At 43.3% G+C, this 18,962-nt stretch overlaps 1 protein-coding gene and 1 long non-coding RNA gene across 2 annotated transcripts; one reads left to right on the forward strand and one right to left on the reverse strand.

The window, feature by feature from the left end:
* Positions 1-2,804: 2,804 nt before the first annotated feature.
* HMGB2 (high mobility group box 2) lies at positions 2,805-4,636 on the reverse strand. The gene is made up of 4 exons (XM_062616479.1): positions 4,378-4,636; positions 4,075-4,220; positions 3,807-3,981; positions 2,805-3,340 (listed from the first exon to the last, which is right to left on the reverse strand). The coding sequence occupies exons 1-4, from the start codon at positions 4,525-4,527 to the stop codon at positions 3,185-3,187; spliced, it is 627 nt and encodes a 208-aa protein (XP_062472463.1). The 5' UTR covers positions 4,528-4,636; the 3' UTR covers positions 2,805-3,184.
* Positions 4,637-8,636: 4,000 nt separating this feature from the next.
* LOC134162586 (uncharacterized) lies at positions 8,637-12,824 on the forward strand. The gene is made up of 2 exons (XR_009964377.1): positions 8,637-9,315; positions 10,706-12,824. It is a non-coding gene; the product is annotated as an uncharacterized LOC134162586 (long non-coding RNA).
* The last annotated feature ends 6,138 nt before the right edge of the window (positions 12,825-18,962 follow it).

Below are 18,962 nucleotides of genomic sequence, written 5' to 3' on the forward strand. Positions count from 1 at the left end.
CTCTTTTTCCCTGCCACACATCGCTGTGTCTGGCCTGCTGAGGTGCAGGTTTCTTCTGGTTTAGAAATAACTTTGACTTGTTAAAGACTGAGTTCCTACATTTGTTACTCTTTCATACCTGCTCGTTATCCACCTCAATCTTACTTTTGGTGGTATTTTGGCTTGGTTCACCTGGTGGTATGCCTCTATGCTGGACCTTTAGTGCAGTGTCTCCCTGATGCCTGCAACCATTTTAGGCATCGCTTTTAGTTTTTATTTGAGACAGACCTCCCGGTTCACCTCCAGTGAAAAGTTTCCAGTGAGTCATTTGGGAAGATTGTCCATATTGAACACGGATGTGAAAAACTAATTTGGCTTTTCTCCTGAGGCCTTATCTTTTCTGAACATTCCCATTACACTTTGATCACTTACTAGTCCTTTCCAGCGCTAGCTCTTTCAGTGCTCACAGATGGGCATTCTCTGAACCCCCTGACCTGACATAGCGTACCTTTTAAAGGTTAATTTGAAAGTAGGAATTTCCACATGCTCTTTTCCATTTGCCTTTAATCTGTATTCAACATCCTTCTTATCAAAAGGACAAAATACTATTTTCTTCTTAAATTGCTGATTGAGTCATAATGTCATTCCTGGTTGATAGATCAGCCTGATGCAGAGCTTTGCCTTGGCTTGCTGCAGCTCATGCTGACGTGGCATGCACCCAAAATGATCAGTGTAATGATGTGGGTCAGGCTAGCAGAGCTGTGTAATGGGCTATTTTTGCAATACAGCGCGCTCCAGCAATCGAGATATATTTGTAAATGAGCTCACAAACAAAAGTAACCCACATCATGAAGACAGAGCACAGCAGAGTGGCAACATTAGGTGGTTCTGCACTGATTTGTGCAGAAGTTGTGCTGCAACAAAATTAGCCAATTAATGCTAAATGAAATAGAACCTAAAAGCCATTTTACCTCAGTGAGGAAAATATTAGGAGAGCTCCTTTATTCTGAATTACCTCTAGGTGTGCTCTTATTCGGACACAGTATTGAAAATTCCATGAGCTGTGCAGCTTTCTAGGACCCTTGAAGGGTTGTATTTTGTTTCAATTTAAAAGGATTTGAGCAGAAGTAAAAAACATTTCATGTAATCAAATTAGCCAATTCACTCTGATGCTACTGCTCCACTGCAAAAGATTATTTAAATCTAATCAGAAAGACTCCTTGAAGCATTGCTGTTCTGTTTGGGGAAGGAGTCTGAGAGATGAGGGGATGTGGTGGTGCATTTCTACAGGGAAACCTGAACAGAATATGCTGAAAAGGACGGAGACCAGCACAGTCTCAGCTACATGTTATGACAAAGGAATTGCCTCTAGCTGGAAGAGTCTTTAAGGATAAAGGTGCTCTAGGATTGCAGGCTCTCCGGCAAAAGAAAATGTTCTTCAGCACTGGATGTACTGCACACAGACCTGCTGCCTCTCGGTGCCAGTTCACACCTGTGGCTTCCCAAAAGCTGAGCTTGCAAAACGGAGCCATTGATCCCGCCTGTGCAGAGTATCTCCAGTGAGGCCAACACGTGAACAGCAGCCAGTCCTTCTGGTAGTACTGTATCTACCTCAGAAGCAGGGTGGGGAGGAAAAAGCAACTCTGGGTTTCCGAGGCTTCCAAAGATTAGTACCTGTATTAGTATGAAAATGGTTGCACTGCCTATACAGTTACCTTATTTCCATACTTTCAGGAATACAGTGTTTATGTCCAGCCTCCTGCTTCAGACAGTGCTACGCTCTTGTTCACCAACTGCAGTGACATTCACCACGGTTACAGTATGGAAACCGCTTTTTATCTTACACATGCACAATGACTGTAAGAAGATTCTTTTCAGAAGTTGATGGACAATAAGGAGACAGTTAAAAAACAAAGTTGGAAACCTGCTCTTTATAGTACTTACTACTTTAGACATTAAATGCTTCTCATTGCTGGGCTTTCAAAGTCTTGGTAAAAGCTATTGCCTAGTATTTATCTGCGCAAACTAAACTTAAGCTGTTAGTTTAGCTGTGGTACCTCCCATTTCCCACTTGCAAACATAGTTAGATATCTAGATTTACTTTTAAACATACTAACGGTTGAGTAAAAAAATCCCTGAAAACCAATTAATTTTATGTGATGATACTGTTACCATCACAAATGGGAACATATCAGGAGCACATGTTCTTTACAAATGCTACCTCCTCCTCTCTTTTCTGCAGGAATCTATTGGCATGTGTGGAAATAACATTCCAACATTTTTCATGCTGTTCTGCAAGCTGTGTATTTTATGAGAAGCCACTAATACTGGGGCCAAGGGAAGACAAAAGGAGTAGGGAACATCTGGGAAGACATACCTCTAACCACATCTGTCTAACAGCCAACTTTCCTGTCCTGGTACAGGCAGCAGAAAAGGCCTGTGGCCCTGAGCTCTAGGAGAAGTTCCCAAGATTCACAGTTGTCAGAGAATACAAGGCAAAAAACTCAATGACCCGTGCTTCAGTAGCTTAGGAAAAACAATCCATGAATAATTATCAGCAACTTCAGTACTTTTTTTTTTTCACTCACAAGGTGGTCTAAGTAAATGCTGGCATAAGGAAAACATCAACAGCAGCTAACGGCAGTAAATGTGGGAGAGAATTGTGACTTAAAAGGTTTAGGCTCCTGTATAGACTCCAGGAGTCAGTGGTCCCAGACACTTGTCAGTTCTGTGACAAGAGCAAGAACACAAAGCACTTCCCTGGACAGGGCTGCAGTGCTCTAGGGGCAGCCAGCCACTCCAAAACGTCAAGAATGCAACAATCATCATGTACAAGATTTTATTACAAAACTGTTAAAAAAGTAATACAATGCAATATACTACAAAATATAAGATCAGCTATTAAGCTACCTCCTTTGTTTTACTTAGCTATAAAGAAACACCTGGCTATCAGTCACTGAATTTCAACAAAACCATTAAATATGCAGAAACATTCCACAACTTTTTCTTTAATTTTTAACCAAACCGTAGCAGCCCTCAGCTACTACTTACATTAAAAATAGAGGTCTCCCTACAAAGAACCACATTACCTATACACAATTCTGTACAGATTTTTATACTGAAGCTAACAATGAGCTGCACTTGAGTTCACATTCTTAGCAAAATATTGGATTTTGAGCATAAATCTTTACAGCAGGACATTCATTTATTCCTCATCTTCATCTTCTTCCTCCTCTTCATCTTCTTCCTCCTCCTCCTCCTCTTCCTCTTCTGGTTCCGCTTTCTTCTTAGATCCTGCAGGCCTACCTGGGCCCTTTTTTCCTGCGTCGCTCTTGCTCTTGGCACGATACGCTGCGATATCCTGCGAGAAAAATGCTGTTTAGATGATGGTAACATAGTTCTGAAGACAAATCTGTACTGCTTCAGTAATTTTACTTTACTGTGCAAACCAACTACAGAGTGTGCGGTTTACAGGGTTTCAGCCTTAAGACTTTCACACTTAAACCTTTTAGCAAGAAAACACATGACCTGGACAGCTCAAGAATTTCATGACCACAGCAGTTTGGAGTATGACTGTGTAATTTACCAAGCAGGTGTCCTGTCTTCTGGAAGTAAAGCATCTTATGGGTAAAATCCCTAGGCATGCAAAAAACACATCCAGGTTCACTGCAAGGGTTCCAGACACCTCTCACATCATACCCTGCCCTCTGAAGCCTGACAAGGGCTGACATAAAGATGTAGCTATGAGGTATACATGGTTTAGGTGGAAAACAAGTCAAACAGTCACCTGTACAACTTCAGCCATTATTTTATCACTTTCACTGTACCTTTTCGTATTTCTCCTTTAATTTTGCAGCCTTCTGTTCATATGGCAGTTTGTCTTTGGCAGACTGTTCAGACCACATTTCACCTAATTTCTTTGCTGTATCTCCAATAGACAAGCCAGGATGATCATTTTTGATTTTTGGACGGTGTTCGGAACAGAAAAGGAAGAACGCAGACCTAAAATAAGAGACAGTGATTAAAGGTAAGTGCCAGACTAGTAGAAATAATACTTTTTTCTCTTTTTTTTTTTTTTGTCACAGAAACACTCACGGTGGTCTTTTAGGAGCATTGGGGTCCTTTTTCTTTCCCTTCTTCTCGCCTTTGGGAGGAACATAGTTCTTCATCTCCCTGTCATAACGAGCTTTGTCTCCTTTCGCCATTTCTTCAAACTTCCCCTTTTCCTTGCTAGACATTGTCTGCAGACACGTGGAGGTAAAAGCATAAGATAAAGCGCCCGGTGACCCACTAACGCCTCAGCAGCAGCTGCCACCAGGGTGCTTTTCCCAGCAGCCCGCAGGACAGGCGGGGGCCGGCCCGGCCGAGCTCAGCCCGGCCCGGCCCGGCCCTTCTCACCTTCCACCGCTCAGAGCATTTCCGCGAGAACTCGGCGAAGTTGACGGACGAGTCCGGGTGCTTCTTCTTGTGCTCCTCGCGGCAGGTCTGCACGAAGTAGGCGTACGAGGACATCTTGCCCCGCGGCTTGTTGGGGTCGCCTTTGCCCATGGCGCGGTCAGCGGAGGGTCCCTGAGGGGGGCAGCAGGAAAGGAGAGGCGGCCTGAGGGCGGGCGCAGCGCCGGGCGGAGCCGCGCCTCCGGCCGCTCCCGCCTCTCTCTGCCGGCGCTTCCCGCCCGAGCACACCCCCCGCAGCCGCGGCCCCTCCCCCGCCGCCGACCTCGCTGCCGCCCGCCCGCCCGCCTCGCGGTCCCTCCCGCCACCAGGCGCCTCCACCCGCCTCCCGCCGCTGCCGGCCCCCACGGAGCCACCGCCCGCGCTCCAGCCCGCCCCGGTGGGGCCGCCCTCCCCACCCGGCCCACCCGCCCGGCGGGATTCCTGCCTCAGGCTTGGCCGCACAGCCGGCCTTGGCAACCCCGCGCTCCTTCCCCGCCCAGGACAGGCGGCGGGGCTCCCGCCTCCCTGCTCCCTCTCTCCTTCCCTCCCGGAGCCCTCCCCGCGGCCGGGGGTGAGCGGGGCCTTGCCTGACTGGGATGAGTTCGTTGGCGGCACTGGGCTGTACTCCCTCCGCGGCTACTGCTGAATGGTTTCCCGGCGGCGCACTTACAGCCTCTTGTTTTCCACAGCTCTACCCGCCACAGCAACTTGACCCGCGGCGCCTGAGGGCCCGCCCCCTGCCACAGCGGATTGGCTACCGCACCGGTTCAAACTGCCTGCAGCCCCGCCCACTACGGCCAGAGCTGCCTGGGATTCGCTGGCTGCGTTTCTGACGTCAGTGGCCGAGCAGTTCTTCGGCTAGGTCGAGCGCAGGGGGTCGTTAGCTCTCATACTCGTTGGAACCGGTTGGGGTGAGGATAGTGGAAGGGGCGGGACTAAGAGCGCTGGGCGGCGATTGGGGGAGAGGGTCGGTTTAAAAAACCGCGGGGGCCCGCGCTATTGGCCGCTGGGGTCTGCGCGCGGTTTGATTGGGAGGAGCGGGATGCTGTAGCGTGGTTTAAAAATACAAAGAGAGGGAGGAGGATGGTGGGGTGTGTTGAACTCGGGTAGTCGTGTAAGGGGATGGGTGGTGGTGGGCCCCTGCCGGGGCGAGTGGCGCCCGGGCCAGCTCTGCCGGCGGTGGAGGACAGCTGTCCAGGTCTCGGCATGGCCGCCGGAGAGCGTAGGGTCCCCTCGGCTTTTATGCTTCTCCTGTCCCGGAGAGTAGCCGGGGCGCGCCGCGGCGGGCAGAGCCACCATCGCTCACTTCCCTCGGGGCGGAGCGGTGGTCCCGGGGCTCTCCGAGCCTGGCGAGCAGCAGTCGCCACAGCTGTAAAACTGGGCTTTAACTTCGGGTGAGCTACCCGAGTGAGGCCTGCTCCGGGGTGGTGATGAACCTCGAACCCCCACTCCCGAGCCGCCTTGCAGCGGCGTAACGGCTGGCGAGGCACGGGGTTACATGGCGGGGAGGGCTCGGGGTGCTGCACCCAGCCATCAGAGAGGCCTGGTGTGGAGGGACTGCTTGCTCCTTCCGTTCGTGCTGGCAGGTTTGATGGAAAATGCCGCGGCGGGCTGTGTTGGGAAGAGAAAGTGTCCCCTTTCCGTGTTTTGTTCTTTCTGCAAAGGGAAAGCCGCAGCAGTAAGAGCCCGGGGGCAACGCTCAGTCCAAGCTGTAACGCCTGTGGTCAGTGTTAATGTTCTTAAGTGAACTGCCAGCAGTGAACCTGGCCCATTCGGTTTGGGGATAAAACCGAAGTTTCTGTACAGTCATTCAGTCTGGTTTATCGTGATTTGACCCCGGTTTACACGATGTGGGGTTTGCTGATGCTGGTTTTCTTCTGATTGCTTTCATTCGGTTCTCTAGCTAACATCGGTTTGATTAAATACCCTTAGTCATCTGAGCACCTTCTAACACTCTTGCTTTTTGAGGTGTAGTTTATAGCACTGGTGAAAAGCAGGTTATAACTTTGCCTGCTGAAGACACCATGACTTCAGTTGAGTTTTAATCACATTAACCTAGCTCAATGGTAAAAAAAAATGAAGCAAAACCCAGAAAGCATAAAGAATCCCTAAGATATCTGAGTGTGTTGAGTAACTGCAGGTGTGAGAGCAGTCAGTATCTTGATCTGTTGACTCCCCCCAGTTCGAGATTTGCTCACTGTAAGCAACACTGAATAAGAAGCACTTATCGGGTTCAGTCCTTCAAGCTGTTTGTGTTTTGCCTTTTTTTTTTCTTCTGTGTTGATGTGCTCACATAGAGTAGTTCACTAATGTAGTAAATGACTCCTTGATCCCTGTTTCATTTTAAGCTTTATGTACTTGCCCAAACTGCAGCCTTAATAGACATAATATAACTAGGAAAAAGTTAGAATCTGCTACAAAGAGTGCATAACTGGGAGGTAAATTGTCAGAGCAATACATAGAGATGTAGTCGCTTTGCAGATGTTAAAGCCTGTCAGAAGCCAGTTATCCAAATTCTTGTATTGGCTGCCTTCTGTGGCTATTCCTTTTGATGGTGTTTAATGTACAAACAGAGCTTACACTTATCTTCTAAAATAAACATTTACAGAGGATATTCTGTGTTCCAGTTTTGGCTTTTTTATTACTGTAAACCATTCCAGTGCTGCTCAATAGCAAATTCATATTCTCAGTTCTGTGGCACTGAATTCTGTGAAGGAGTTATTTTAATTGCTATGTAGCTTTAAAGTGCCTTTACTTCATACGTTACTTGGCAAGCACTATTTTGTTTGGTGAATTAAGCTGCCAGATGGGTTACTCATTCACTTTGTGGTAAACCACCTGTAGATGACAGTTTCTTGCAGAGTGTTTTTTAGTTATAAAGCAGTTTTGTAACAGATGGTAGAATCTTGCAATTCTAGTGTGTATGGAATAGCTCTTACTATCTCTGGTGTAAAACTATTCTTTGTCCACCAGATTTACCTGTAGCTCTCCATACCGTGCCATTCAAACAAGTTCATGGGTACCATCTGCATTGTTTACAGCTATTTAAAGGCGTAGGTTAATTCCATCAAAATCAGTTTTACTTCTGAATCCTCACTGATGCAGCTGGAAAAATAATGAAGTGGGCTGCTGTTTTTCAGGAAACAAAGTTTTCTCAGTGTCTGTGTTTCTAAAATAGCAAGTTTTGACCAATGGGAGGGTTTTATCACTGACAGGTTATCAGGATGGTTACACACACACACTGGGAATTATTTTTAACAGTTGAAAGGAGAGAAGAATTTTTCTCATTTTATCATTCCAAATCCATTCTCTGTCAGTTCTTGAGCAAAAAAAAAAAAAAAAAGGAAAAGCTTTGTGTTAAGTTTATTAACATATTTTACTCTTCCTTTTCACATTAATATAACAAGGGGAAAAAATTACTTTGAAACAGTCTTTTGAAATTATGGGATATAATTGGAGTACAGCTTCCCCTGTTGCATCTGTTTTCATATCTGCTCCAAGAATATGAAGGAAATAATTCTGGAAAAGCAGGTAGGGTGAGAAAATCTAATTACTGCTATGGGAAAAAAAAAAAAAGGGGCGACTTGACTTTCAAATGATTTAATCGGATCTTTTAAGAAAGAAATGGGGTTCTTTGTTCTTTTAAAGATATTCTTGTTCTAGATTCTCTTCGCTGAAAAAGAAAGCTTTTGTACAATTACATATATACATAGAGGGTTATGTCATGCAATGTCATGCAACACAGGGCAGCGTAACAAACCAAGCAGTTGTACTCTAACATCTGTCTGTCCTCCAACAAGGAAGGCAGTATTGAAAATTTTTCACGCTTGAACATGATACTGGAAGGTTTCCACAGCAGCGCCTATGCTGAAAGCTGCGCGCAAGAATGCCAATGTTAGAAACGTGTCAGTCCCAAAGCCTTCTTCCCAGCACCCTCACACCTGGAAAGCACTTCTCTGTGCGCCTGGTTCCACAATAAGCTGTCACTGTTTTTTTTTTTCATTACACCGCACTGTTCCCTTTCAGACAAAACCGCAAATTCTGTCTCGAGAGATTCAGTCACTCTTACTCCTCCAAAGCAGTGGTCTGTGCAGTATTGACTTAAGTCAGTCTGTGTGGTTAATTTATTAACCGCATGTGGATGACAGTTGTGGGAAAGGCAACTGTAGACTCCAGGATTTGAAGCTTGCTTCTGCTTGAATAATTCAATTCATGAAATAGCTCCCTGGCTTTGAGCCCTTTGGAGTTTCTAATCTGCTCCACGATTACAATTTTGGGCACTATTGTAAACTTCACTTAATCTTCAGTAAACTGCATATGAGGAGAGATAAGTGATGTAGTGACTAGAAACAGTGGGTAAAAGGAAAAGACGAGGTGGATGAGACCAGGTTACAGAGCTGATTAATAGATTTAAAGAAAAGTATGTCATGGACAACAAAAATGTGTGATTGGAGTGATAAAACTTCACATCCTACTGTATCTCCTGGCTACCGTGTGCAGCTTCTCTGGGTACTGCTGTCAGGGTGGACAAAGCAGGGGAAGAAAATTCTATTTGAATTAACGTTTCCATCAGCAAATCCATTGCAACAGTTACCGTTCAGCTGAGGAAATCGCAAACTACAGTTCCAGGACCTCAACCCTGACCAAACTTCCATTCCGGTGTAAGCGTAGTATATGGTGACACTGTCAGTTCTAATTCAGTTGGTTGGATGAAGAAGCTCTACTGTCTTTACCCAGAGACTCTGCTGTTACCCAAGCTTCTGTATGGAATATTTTTTAATGTAGCCTGAATGGCAGTAAAATTCTGCATTGGAAAGTGATCAATCTGGATTGATTACTGCTGAAAGGGTGTCTCTTATGAACCTGAAAAGTCAGTGTTTGACAGATGATTAATGAAAAAGAGTTAACAGCTGCTTTCAATGTCACCTAGCTTCACTAATGTAAAATGATGAAAGAAAGAACAAATTTAGCTTTGATCAGCAATTTTTTGATACAGGAAAAGATTAAAATCCATATGCAAAAAGCATTTAAATAGGTCACTACTTAGAAGAAAGAAAAAAAAATACCCACAAAAATACCCCCCACTTTTTAATATAAGTTTCAAAGTCTACAGGCAGCAACTATGTTTTTGACCTATTTTATGTGAGCATCTCATAATAGATATATGGTAGGAGCTTTAGGATGAAAAGCTGCTGAAAAACCAGATCTACCTAGGCTACTGGTTACCCAAGTTCAACACGAAACCTATGTTACTTTAGTGTTCCAGTTATAAGCATTTCTTTTCTTTGTACTTTGATAAAAACATATATAACTGCAGCTGCCAAAAGTTTGCAAAACTGGTATTTCTGTCAATGTCTTAAAGAATTGCATTAAGATAATAGAACTTTTCCCATTTTTGCTGTAGCATGCAAATAATAAGTATTTTGTAAAAATTGTAAATATATTTACCCTTTAAACATTATAGTTTTATTATGCAGGCTCTTGTAAAGCCTGCATAACCAGTTAAGCAGCTCATAGGCAAGTGGCAGGCTGGTTTAGTCTGAAAGCTCAGGAACTTGTTTTGACTTTCTGCTGTGTACCAAATACTTGAAACAAAGGTGTCCTACATTAGATGCTACCCGGGACAGCTGTGGAGTGGAGACTGAAACTGCAGTGGTTACACGATAGGAAATAAGTACAACAAATCTCTCCTGGTACTAATGCAGATAATACTAGGAGCACCGGCTGTTCCTAGTCATAGTAATTGTTAACTGAACTTTTTCAGTCTTAATTTCACAAGAACTTTTCTTGCATTGGGTTTACAAGCTTATATATATATATATATATATACACACACACACATGTATATATTTTTTACTTTTGTATTCCTAGACTTAATTTTCACTTACTTTCTTCTTTACATTCAAAGTAATACTCATGTAACATTTTTGCCCCAAGATCTTAATAGAACTCCTTTATATTTTGCTATACTCTTAATCCCTTTTTATGGGTGTGAGAAGAAAGCAGTAATTTGCCTTTGTTCATCCGTTAGACAGTTTCACAGGCAATGTAGAGGAACTTTAAAATGCTGATAGCTGTAATTTACACTCTGAAATCAGATTAAATGGGGGGGGGGGGGGGGAAGTTTTTTACACCTCTGTTACCACCCCCCAGCCCCTTACAGCCTTGGTAAGCACTGGTACTTTACATGACTTACTCTTAAAAAATAAAATATAATTACTAATGTTGCATTGTTTGGGAATTGGAGAACACAGTTCTAGGATGCGGGGCTTTTTCTCTCCTAAGCAGTAAGACAAAGGGTTGGACTGTGTCTGGCCCTGGAGGTGTGAAATCCAGCAAGCAGGTCTGAAGAAAATGCAGTCCCAGTCCACCTCCTGAATAGTCCAGGCACCCATGTGGGGCTAGCCACTGGTGCTCATGCTGCCAGAATTAAGTACTTCATAACCCATGGTGACTTACAAATGCTGCAACTTCTACAGAGCAAACCAGAATGTTTTGTTTGTACCCTGTCCAATCTGAGGGACTGCTTTCTTCTGTGGCTGTGAGGGCTAGAAACCTAAAAACCAAGCAGAATCTGGTGGCAGAAGATGTTCCCTATGTAATTGTAGGTCTAAAATTTCTTAGGAAAGAGAAATGATAGCGTGAGTTGACAAGGATGCGTGCCACAAGCTGCAAGAGGAAGGAGGAGTAGTGCCCTCCTATCTTGCAGAGCCAGAAGAGAGAGCAGGTTTGACTGGTAACAGCTGTGTTCCTCCTGAGCACTGTGATACTCATTAGCACGTTAGCCTTGCATCCAGGTGGTAGAAAGCTTAAATGAATTTCAATGAGTCTCATTAAACTTAAATGGGTCTCAAGTTTTAGTCATGTGGAGTGCATCCTTGCTGTTGCTAATGTAGACACTGTCTTGGTAGAGTAATTTATTCTGGCAAATAGTGCTGTCATACGTGTCAGAGGAATGATCATAGGATACACAGGTAATCTGAGACTAGTAAGAAAATACACAGGAAATTTTGAAATTGTTGATTGTCATAGACCCTGCGGGATTTTCCAGCAACTAATGATATAAAAATATAGTTTCTCTAGAACATTGAATTGTATACCCTACTCCATACTATGAAATGTTTTACAGTAATAAGGAAGGTTATTTCAGAGATCTTGCGCTACTAGAAATTGTGTTTGCCTGTAATACCAGTCAAAGCTAATGCTTCTACTTCATGGCCCCAACTGCTGGGAGGTGGGAATAAATCTTAAGGAAGTCTGATAGTAAACCCTTGGGCCCATGATTAACTCTCATCATTTAGTCTGATCGTGTGTGAAGTCAAGAAGAAGCTCTCCCCAAGTACTGGCAGGGATAAACACATACTACAAATGAAAAAGAAATAGGAAGCAGCACAATTGTGCATTGGAAGAAATAAACAAAGAAATGTCAAGTTGTTCGTGTCAAAGAAAGGGCAGCTTATTCAAAGTTACCAAAAAGCTAAATTGCAGCCCAAACAATGTATTTTCCATTTTTTTAAAGTTGAAAACAAGAATCCTTAAAACCTGTAAACTCTTGACTTCAATGTAAACCCTTGAGAAGCCATCTTGATAAGTATACTCCAGTTTGTAGGCTTGATCATGTTGTGCAATTTTTGTCATTACATTTATATTAATAATTAGCATTTATATGTTGTTAAATTATTGTCACGTGCATAAATATTAAAAGCATAAAATCTTCATTCTCCTTTTCCAGTAGTTAAAAATTTACTTTGTAAAGATATGATTCATTTTGGGACAGCCTTTCATAACATAACTACAAAGAGATAACCACAGAACAAAGAAGTTAAAGCTGTTTAAGAGGTAAAAGATCTACATTATTATTTTCCCAATTATGACATAATTTACAGGATCATGTAAAATTGTGCTCCAGCAGTCACTTCTGGAGAGAGGTAAGGATCTTTTAGTGCCTGTGGATAGCTTTAATAGCAGAATTGGGTCACATCTATGGTGTTAATAATGTTAATAAAGATTAACAAGCAAACTCGTGGATTAAAAAGAAAAATTCTAAAACCGTATCTGTTTAAAAACCAGAATGTTGAAGCTGGAGGGTGGGAGTCTTTTTTTTGTGTTCTATCCTTTAGGTATATCCTTAACCGGATTTCAAATTTACCTTTGCCGCCATAAAGGCTGAAAGTTTTGTTAATATGAAAGCTGAGACCGGAGAACATTTTATCTGATCCTTTTCCCATAGCATTTCTCAGTTAAGGGTTTACTGTCAAGTAACATCATCAAAAGCCAACTGCAGTTCAAAACTATGATGATATTTCAATTTGTTGGAGTACAAGCCTATATCTTTTGCATAGAATGAGCTCTGCAGGAAGTCAGGAAAACATTTAAACCCCAAACCCATATGTAATTTTACTCATTTTATTTTTATAAAAATATCTGTATTCGTATTGGACTCTCTTTTGTTTTTACTGATGAAACCAAATGCCTTCTAGAGACCTTCTAAGTGATGCATTCTGGACTCAGGTGGAGGAAGCGTGTTCCCAAGGGGCACTTAAAACCTGCTGTAAACATCAACAAGAGCTGAGTCAAACTGCGAGATACTGCACTCCAAAGACAAGGGCACTGGAAGAAGCATCAGGGCTACAGACATTTCCCATTTCCCTTTCTGAAGAATGAATCCAGATCAGAAGAAAACATGATGGTGTAAAGCACCACCGCAGTTTCTAGACTGACAAAACGGCGAAGATCATGTGATATGCTTTATTCAACTCAAAAAGCAAGTGATTAAAGACAGTGTCAAATCTTGAGTTTCTATAAGGAGAAAACTGTGGTTCACAAGACTTCAGCAAAGAGTATTCAGTGCTTTCTGTGGTATCAGCAATGCATTAGAGACCTGCAAAATTTGCTGAGAAGATATGACAGTCTGTATTACAGCTAACAAAAAAAAAACAAAACAAAAAAAGCTGAGCAAGCTTTTTATTTATATTCAGTGGATTAAGAAATATCTCTTAAGCAATATACTATATCAGTCTATTACTCATAGCCAATTTTTTATTGCATTATTGCTCAAAATCTCCAGAGGTGATACAGCTGAGGATTTCAGCTATGGAGTCCTCAGTACAGGAAAGATGGACCTGTTGGAGATGGCCACAAAAATAGTCAGAAGGCTGGAGGATCTCTCCTATGAGGAAAGGCTGAGAGAGTTGGGGTCGTCCAGCCTGGAGAAAACTTCAGAGAGAACTTGTTGTGGCCTTTCAGTTCTTAAAAGGGCCTAAAAGAAAGATGGGGAAAGACCTTTCAGCAGAGCCTATTGTGATAAAGCGAGGGCTAATGGCTTTAAATTAAAAGAGGAGAGATTCAAGCTAGATGTGGGGAAGAAATGTTTACAATGAGGGTGGTGGAATACTGGAACAGGTTGCCCAGAGAGATGGTGGATGTGCCAACCCTGCAAACATTCGAGGCCAGGCTGATGTGCTTCTGGGCAACCTGGTCTAGTTGAAGATGTCTCTGCTCATTGCAGGGGCATTGGACTAGATGAGCTTTGAAGGGCCCTTTGAGACCAAACTATTCTATGATTCTATGATACTTTTCCACTATACATTCCAGACAGTTGCATTACATTTTAGAAAAGCACTAACAATGATTTTGTTTGGTCTCTTTCTGGCTGTGAGATCTCATGCACTGTGAAACAAAATGTTAATCAAAGCAATCTAAATAGAATCACAGAACAGTTAGGGTTGGAAAGGACCTTAAGATCATCTAGTTCCAACCTCCCTGCCATGGGCAGGGACACCTCACACTAAACCATGTCACCCAAGGCTTCATCCAACCTGGCCTTGAACACCGCCAGGGATGGAGCATTCACAACCTCCCTGGGCAACCCATTCCAGTGCCTCGCCACCCTCACAGTAAACAACTTCCTCCTTATATCCAATCTAAACTTCCCCTGTTCCAGTTTGAACCCATTACCACTTGTCCTGTCACTACAGTCCCTAATGAAGAGTCCCTCCCCAGCATCCCTATAGGCCCCCTTCAGATACTGGAAGGCTGCTATGAGGTCTCCACGCAGCCTTCTCTTCTCCAGGCTCAACAGCCCCAGCTTCCTCAGCCTATCTTCATACAGGAGGTGCTCCAGTCCCCTGATCATTCTCGTGGCCCTTCTCTGAACTTGTTCCAACAGTTCCATGTCCTTTTTATGCTGAGGACACCAAAGCTACATACAATACTCCAGGTGAGGTCTCACGAGATCAGAGTAGAGGGGCAGGATCACCTCCTTCAACCTGCTGGTCACGCTCCTTTTGATGCAGCCCAGGATACAGTCGGCTTTCTGGGCTGCCAGCACACACTGAAGCCATTCATGTTCATTTTCTCATCAACCAACACCCCCAAGTCCTTCTCCACAGGGCTGCTCTGAATCTCTTCTCTGCCCAACCTGTAGCTGTGCCTGGGATTGCTCTGACCCAGGTGTAGGACCTTGTACTTGGCATGGTTAAACTTCATGAGCCCACCTCACAAGCATGTCAAGGTCCCTCTGGATGGCATTCCTTCCCTCCAGGGTATCAACTGAACCACACAGCTTGGTGTCATCAGCAAACTTGCTGAGGGCGCACTCAATCCCACTGTCCATGTCACCAACAAAGATGTTGAACAAGACCGGTCCCAACACCGATCCCTGAGGGACGCCACTTGTTACTGGTCTCCAGCTGGACATTGAGCCATTGACCACAACTCTTTGTGTGCGGCCATCCAGCCAGTTCTTTATCCACCGAGTGGTCCATCCATCAAATTGATGTCTCTCCAATTTAGAGACAAGGATGTCGTGTGGGACAGTGTCAAACGCTTTGCACAAGTCCAGGTAGATGACATCAACTGCTCTACCCCTGTCCATCAGTTCTGTAGCCCCATCATAGAAGGCCACCAAATTGGTCAGGCAGGATTTCCCCTTAGTGAAGCCATGCTGGCTGTCACCAAGCACCTTGTTGTTTTTCATGTGCCTTAGCATGTCTTCCAGGAGAATCTGCTCCAAGATTTTGCCAGGCACAGAGGTGAGACTGACTGGTCTGTAATTCCCCGGGTCATCCATTTTCCCCTTCTTGAAAATGGGGGTTATATTTCCCTTTTTCCAGTCATCGGGAACTTCACCTGACTGCCATGATTTTTCAAATATGATGGACAGTGGCTTAGCAACTTCATTTGCCAGCTCCAAATGCCAGATGGATTTCATCAGGACCCATGGACTTGTGCACGTTCAGGTTTTTAAGATGGTCTCGAACCAGATCTTCTCCTACAGTGGGCCCAAGGTCTTCATTCTCACAGTCCCTGCGTCCACCTTCCAAGACTTGGGTGGTGCGGTCAGAGCCTTTTCCAGTGAAGACTGAGGCAAAGAATTCATTCAGAACCTCAGCCTTCTCCAAATCCTGTGTAGCCAGGTCTCCCAATAGGTTCCGGAGGGGGCCTACATTGTCCCTAGTCTGTTTTTCATTCGCTACGTACCTACAGAATCCCTTCCTGTTATCCTTAACATCCCTAGCCAAGTTTAATTCTAAAATTAATTCTGGATGGACAAGTCATCAGTGCCTCTGAAAAAAGCAGATGGATGTACACTTTTAACTTGGCGGAAGCTGAGCTTGGGAGGAGGAGGAGAAGATGGAGTTAGAAGATGGGTGTTGAAACTTTGGGAGTACCCCAGTGCAGTGCAAAGCTGGAGGTTGGCTTCTCTGCTTCCGGGCAGTTGTTGTATCTAAGGTATCTCCCTTATCTCATACTTAATTCCCCCACCAACCATTTGTCAACAAAGAACATCTAAAGTTTCTGTTATTTCTGCACGTAAGAACGAAGCCTTCTAACAGAAGGCCCTTTGATGCCTCCTGTAACTAATGGCTTATTGTGAAAGTGAACTGGCACAAATTGTTAAGGGGCATGTATTACAAAGCTTTAAAGCTTTTACAGTATGCAGGCTCATCGGTTTTAATCCTGTAACACCTAGATTATTCTTAAAATACAGTGTTTAGTTCTGGACCCTGTTTACTGCTTTAAATCTTTCAATAAGAGCCTGTGTTACCTAAACTCTTTCATACGCCCTTAGTTTCCACTGTATAAGGCAGAATGCTTAGAAAAGGAACATTGGCTTCAGGTGGATTTACTCAAAAAACCTGGAAATACTAGTTTGGCACCAATATCACTATTTTGGTTAAAGGCATGATTTTTTTTTCTCTTACTGTATTACAATAACCTCTATGTGTGCTAAAGCAGATTGGTTTATTATACAATTAACTATCTGAAGTTACATTTTAACTATCCTAGTGTAAAACATATAAAGAAGTGAAAAAATATACAGTCTGTAAATAAGTCCCAATATTCCTGTTCTTTGGACTCTACGCTTGAACAGATTTGGATAATTAATTGGAGGCAGTGCAACAGTAGGAGGCAGTAGCACAGTTACTTGGTTAGAGGCAGTTGGTTAGTTGGAGGCAGTAGCAGTTAGTTGGTGCAGGACTGGGAAGGGAAAATCAGAAATTCAAAAATCAGAAAAAAAGAGAGACCAATAAAAAGAATAGGACTTGTTTCTGATAAGGGAGGAGAGGTTTAGTCACTGTTCTTTATCACAGCCCATGAATGCCTATCAAGTAGGTTGTTCTTTTATCAAAACCACCAGGGCATGTGGTAGAATTTGTGGAATTTTAAAAGTACTTTAAAGTAATCTATTTTTCTTTTGAAAAATCCAAATCAATCCAAGTTACAATCCAAAACAAAGAAAATGTATATTTGCTGTGGAAAAATGTACACCAATAGTTTTCCTTATTATTTTATTTGCTAACAAGATAATTTCAGGTGCTGCGCACAAGTGCACCAATGTGTGCTGTGGAAGAGTCGTCCCCAGTTGAACCTTATCATGTGAAGATGTACACAGTTAGAAGCCACATTTGCATTCCATGATTAATTACTAATAATATGTTTGCAGCACGCCTGCAATATATCCTAGGTGATGTGTTTGGTGTCATTCTTCTCTCTCAAATTACAAAACACATCAGTCAAGAGCCAACAAGAGCTGAGACATATGGCATCCCAGAGTGGCACAAGCTGCCCAGCTCCACCTGTGCCTGGCCCACCTCAGTGCCAGGAGGGGCCACCGAGTCCTGCCAGCTTCAGAGCGTGGGAGCTGTGGATTCAGGCACACTTTTGGGGATGCTGTAGCTCCTGCTCCTACTGCATACCACTTACTAGTAGTACATGCTGTGGTTTTGGCACCTATGAGGGATGTAGATAACTGTTGCCTTCCGTATGATTCTGCTTGTGTGCACGGCTTGTAAGTGCTACTGGTATCTCATGCAGAGTTGCTGGTTTGTAGCTGCCTTTGAACTGGTTTAATATTTAATGTTTTACTCTAATCAGTATATTGTTGCAATGCTGCATGGTTTTATGTTTATTTAAAATCTCTCCCTAGATGTGTTTTAGTTATACCTGAATAATTCTACCAATCACTACTAGAGCTTATGTTATAAAATAATAATTTTAATGACAAACTCTGCGACAACTGATTTTTTTATCTCATGAGGCCCAAGCTTCATGAAAGTTTGCACATCCATCCTATATTAAGCTTGATACTGCCTGTTAAGCTCATTTAGCTGCAGCTCTTTGTATTTTCTGTCTGCAGCTCTTTGTATTTTTTGATCCCACATATGACGCAAGACTAAAAGTGGCATGATTTCTTTGTCACTGTAAGCAGGGGTTCATACCAAATGAGGCAATCATTCCCCTGAATGGATCACACGATCCTGCCCTTCCACTGGACCTTCCTGTGTCCTGGGACATTATGTGACTGAGCGGTAAAGCAGGGTTAAACTTCTCTGATTTTATTGTCACTGGTCTAGTTGTAACACAATCCTGTTTGTCAGAAATGCTTTTGCAGGCACAAAGAAGGACAGGGCACAGGTGTGAAAATGCGCAGTTTATGGCAGAAGCAGAACCATCATTCTCAGCCCCACAACTGTGGTATTGTGATCTAATCACGAAACTATGATACTCCTCTACTTGAAATTCCACTTAAAAATTAGCATACTGGCAAGCATGGCTGGGTAACATAATCAGGCTTTTAACTGCTCACAAACTGTACAAAGAGGATCAGAAACATTTAAAATGCACAAGTGATCTTTCCATTGCAGCAAATCACAGCAGCCAGACCCAGGCTGACATGTTTTATGCTTGCAGTAAGGTCAAATATGTCTGAAGAAATGAAAGGGACCTCTACAGACATAGCCTAAGAATCTAGAAATTGCTATTCAGAATCCAGATTTCCACTAAAGAATTCCTGGAACTCACCCTTGTCCCACTTTTCCCAGCTTGTGCTTCCTATGTTTTTCTTTAAGGCCCACTATCATTGTTACTGATTTGTTGTTGGGTTTGGGTTTGGTTTGGTTTTTTTTTAACATTATTATATTTTTGAAAGTGTGAAATCACAAGAAACACAAAGTGAGTTAAACTTCTGATGCTTAAGACTGCACAGCAGCAGAGCGTGAAATTAAACCCAGGCACTCCACATGGTCTTCAATCAAACAAACCGG

The sequence above is a fragment of the Pezoporus occidentalis genome, unplaced genomic scaffold, assembly GCF_034315485.1.
Source record: "Pezoporus occidentalis ecotype Australia unplaced genomic scaffold, CSIRO_AGI_Poc_V1 ctg1, whole genome shotgun sequence".
NCBI classification, from domain to species: Eukaryota; Metazoa; Chordata; class Aves; order Psittaciformes; family Psittacidae; genus Pezoporus; species Pezoporus occidentalis.

Excerpts from the sequence above, each read along its gene's own strand:
- HMGB2 (XM_062616479.1), bottom strand. The coding sequence starts at position 4,527 with ATGGGCAAAGGCGACCCCAACAAGCCGCGGGGCAAGATGTCCTCGTAC. Across the intron at positions 4,221-4,377 it reads AATGCTCTGAGCGGTGGAAG|ACAATGTCTAGCAAGGAAAA; the intron begins GTGAGAAGGGCC and ends ACGTGTCTGCAG. Across the intron at positions 3,341-3,806 it reads TAAAGGAGAAATACGAAAAG|GATATCGCAGCGTATCGTGC; the intron begins GTACAGTGAAAG and ends TTTTTCTCGCAG.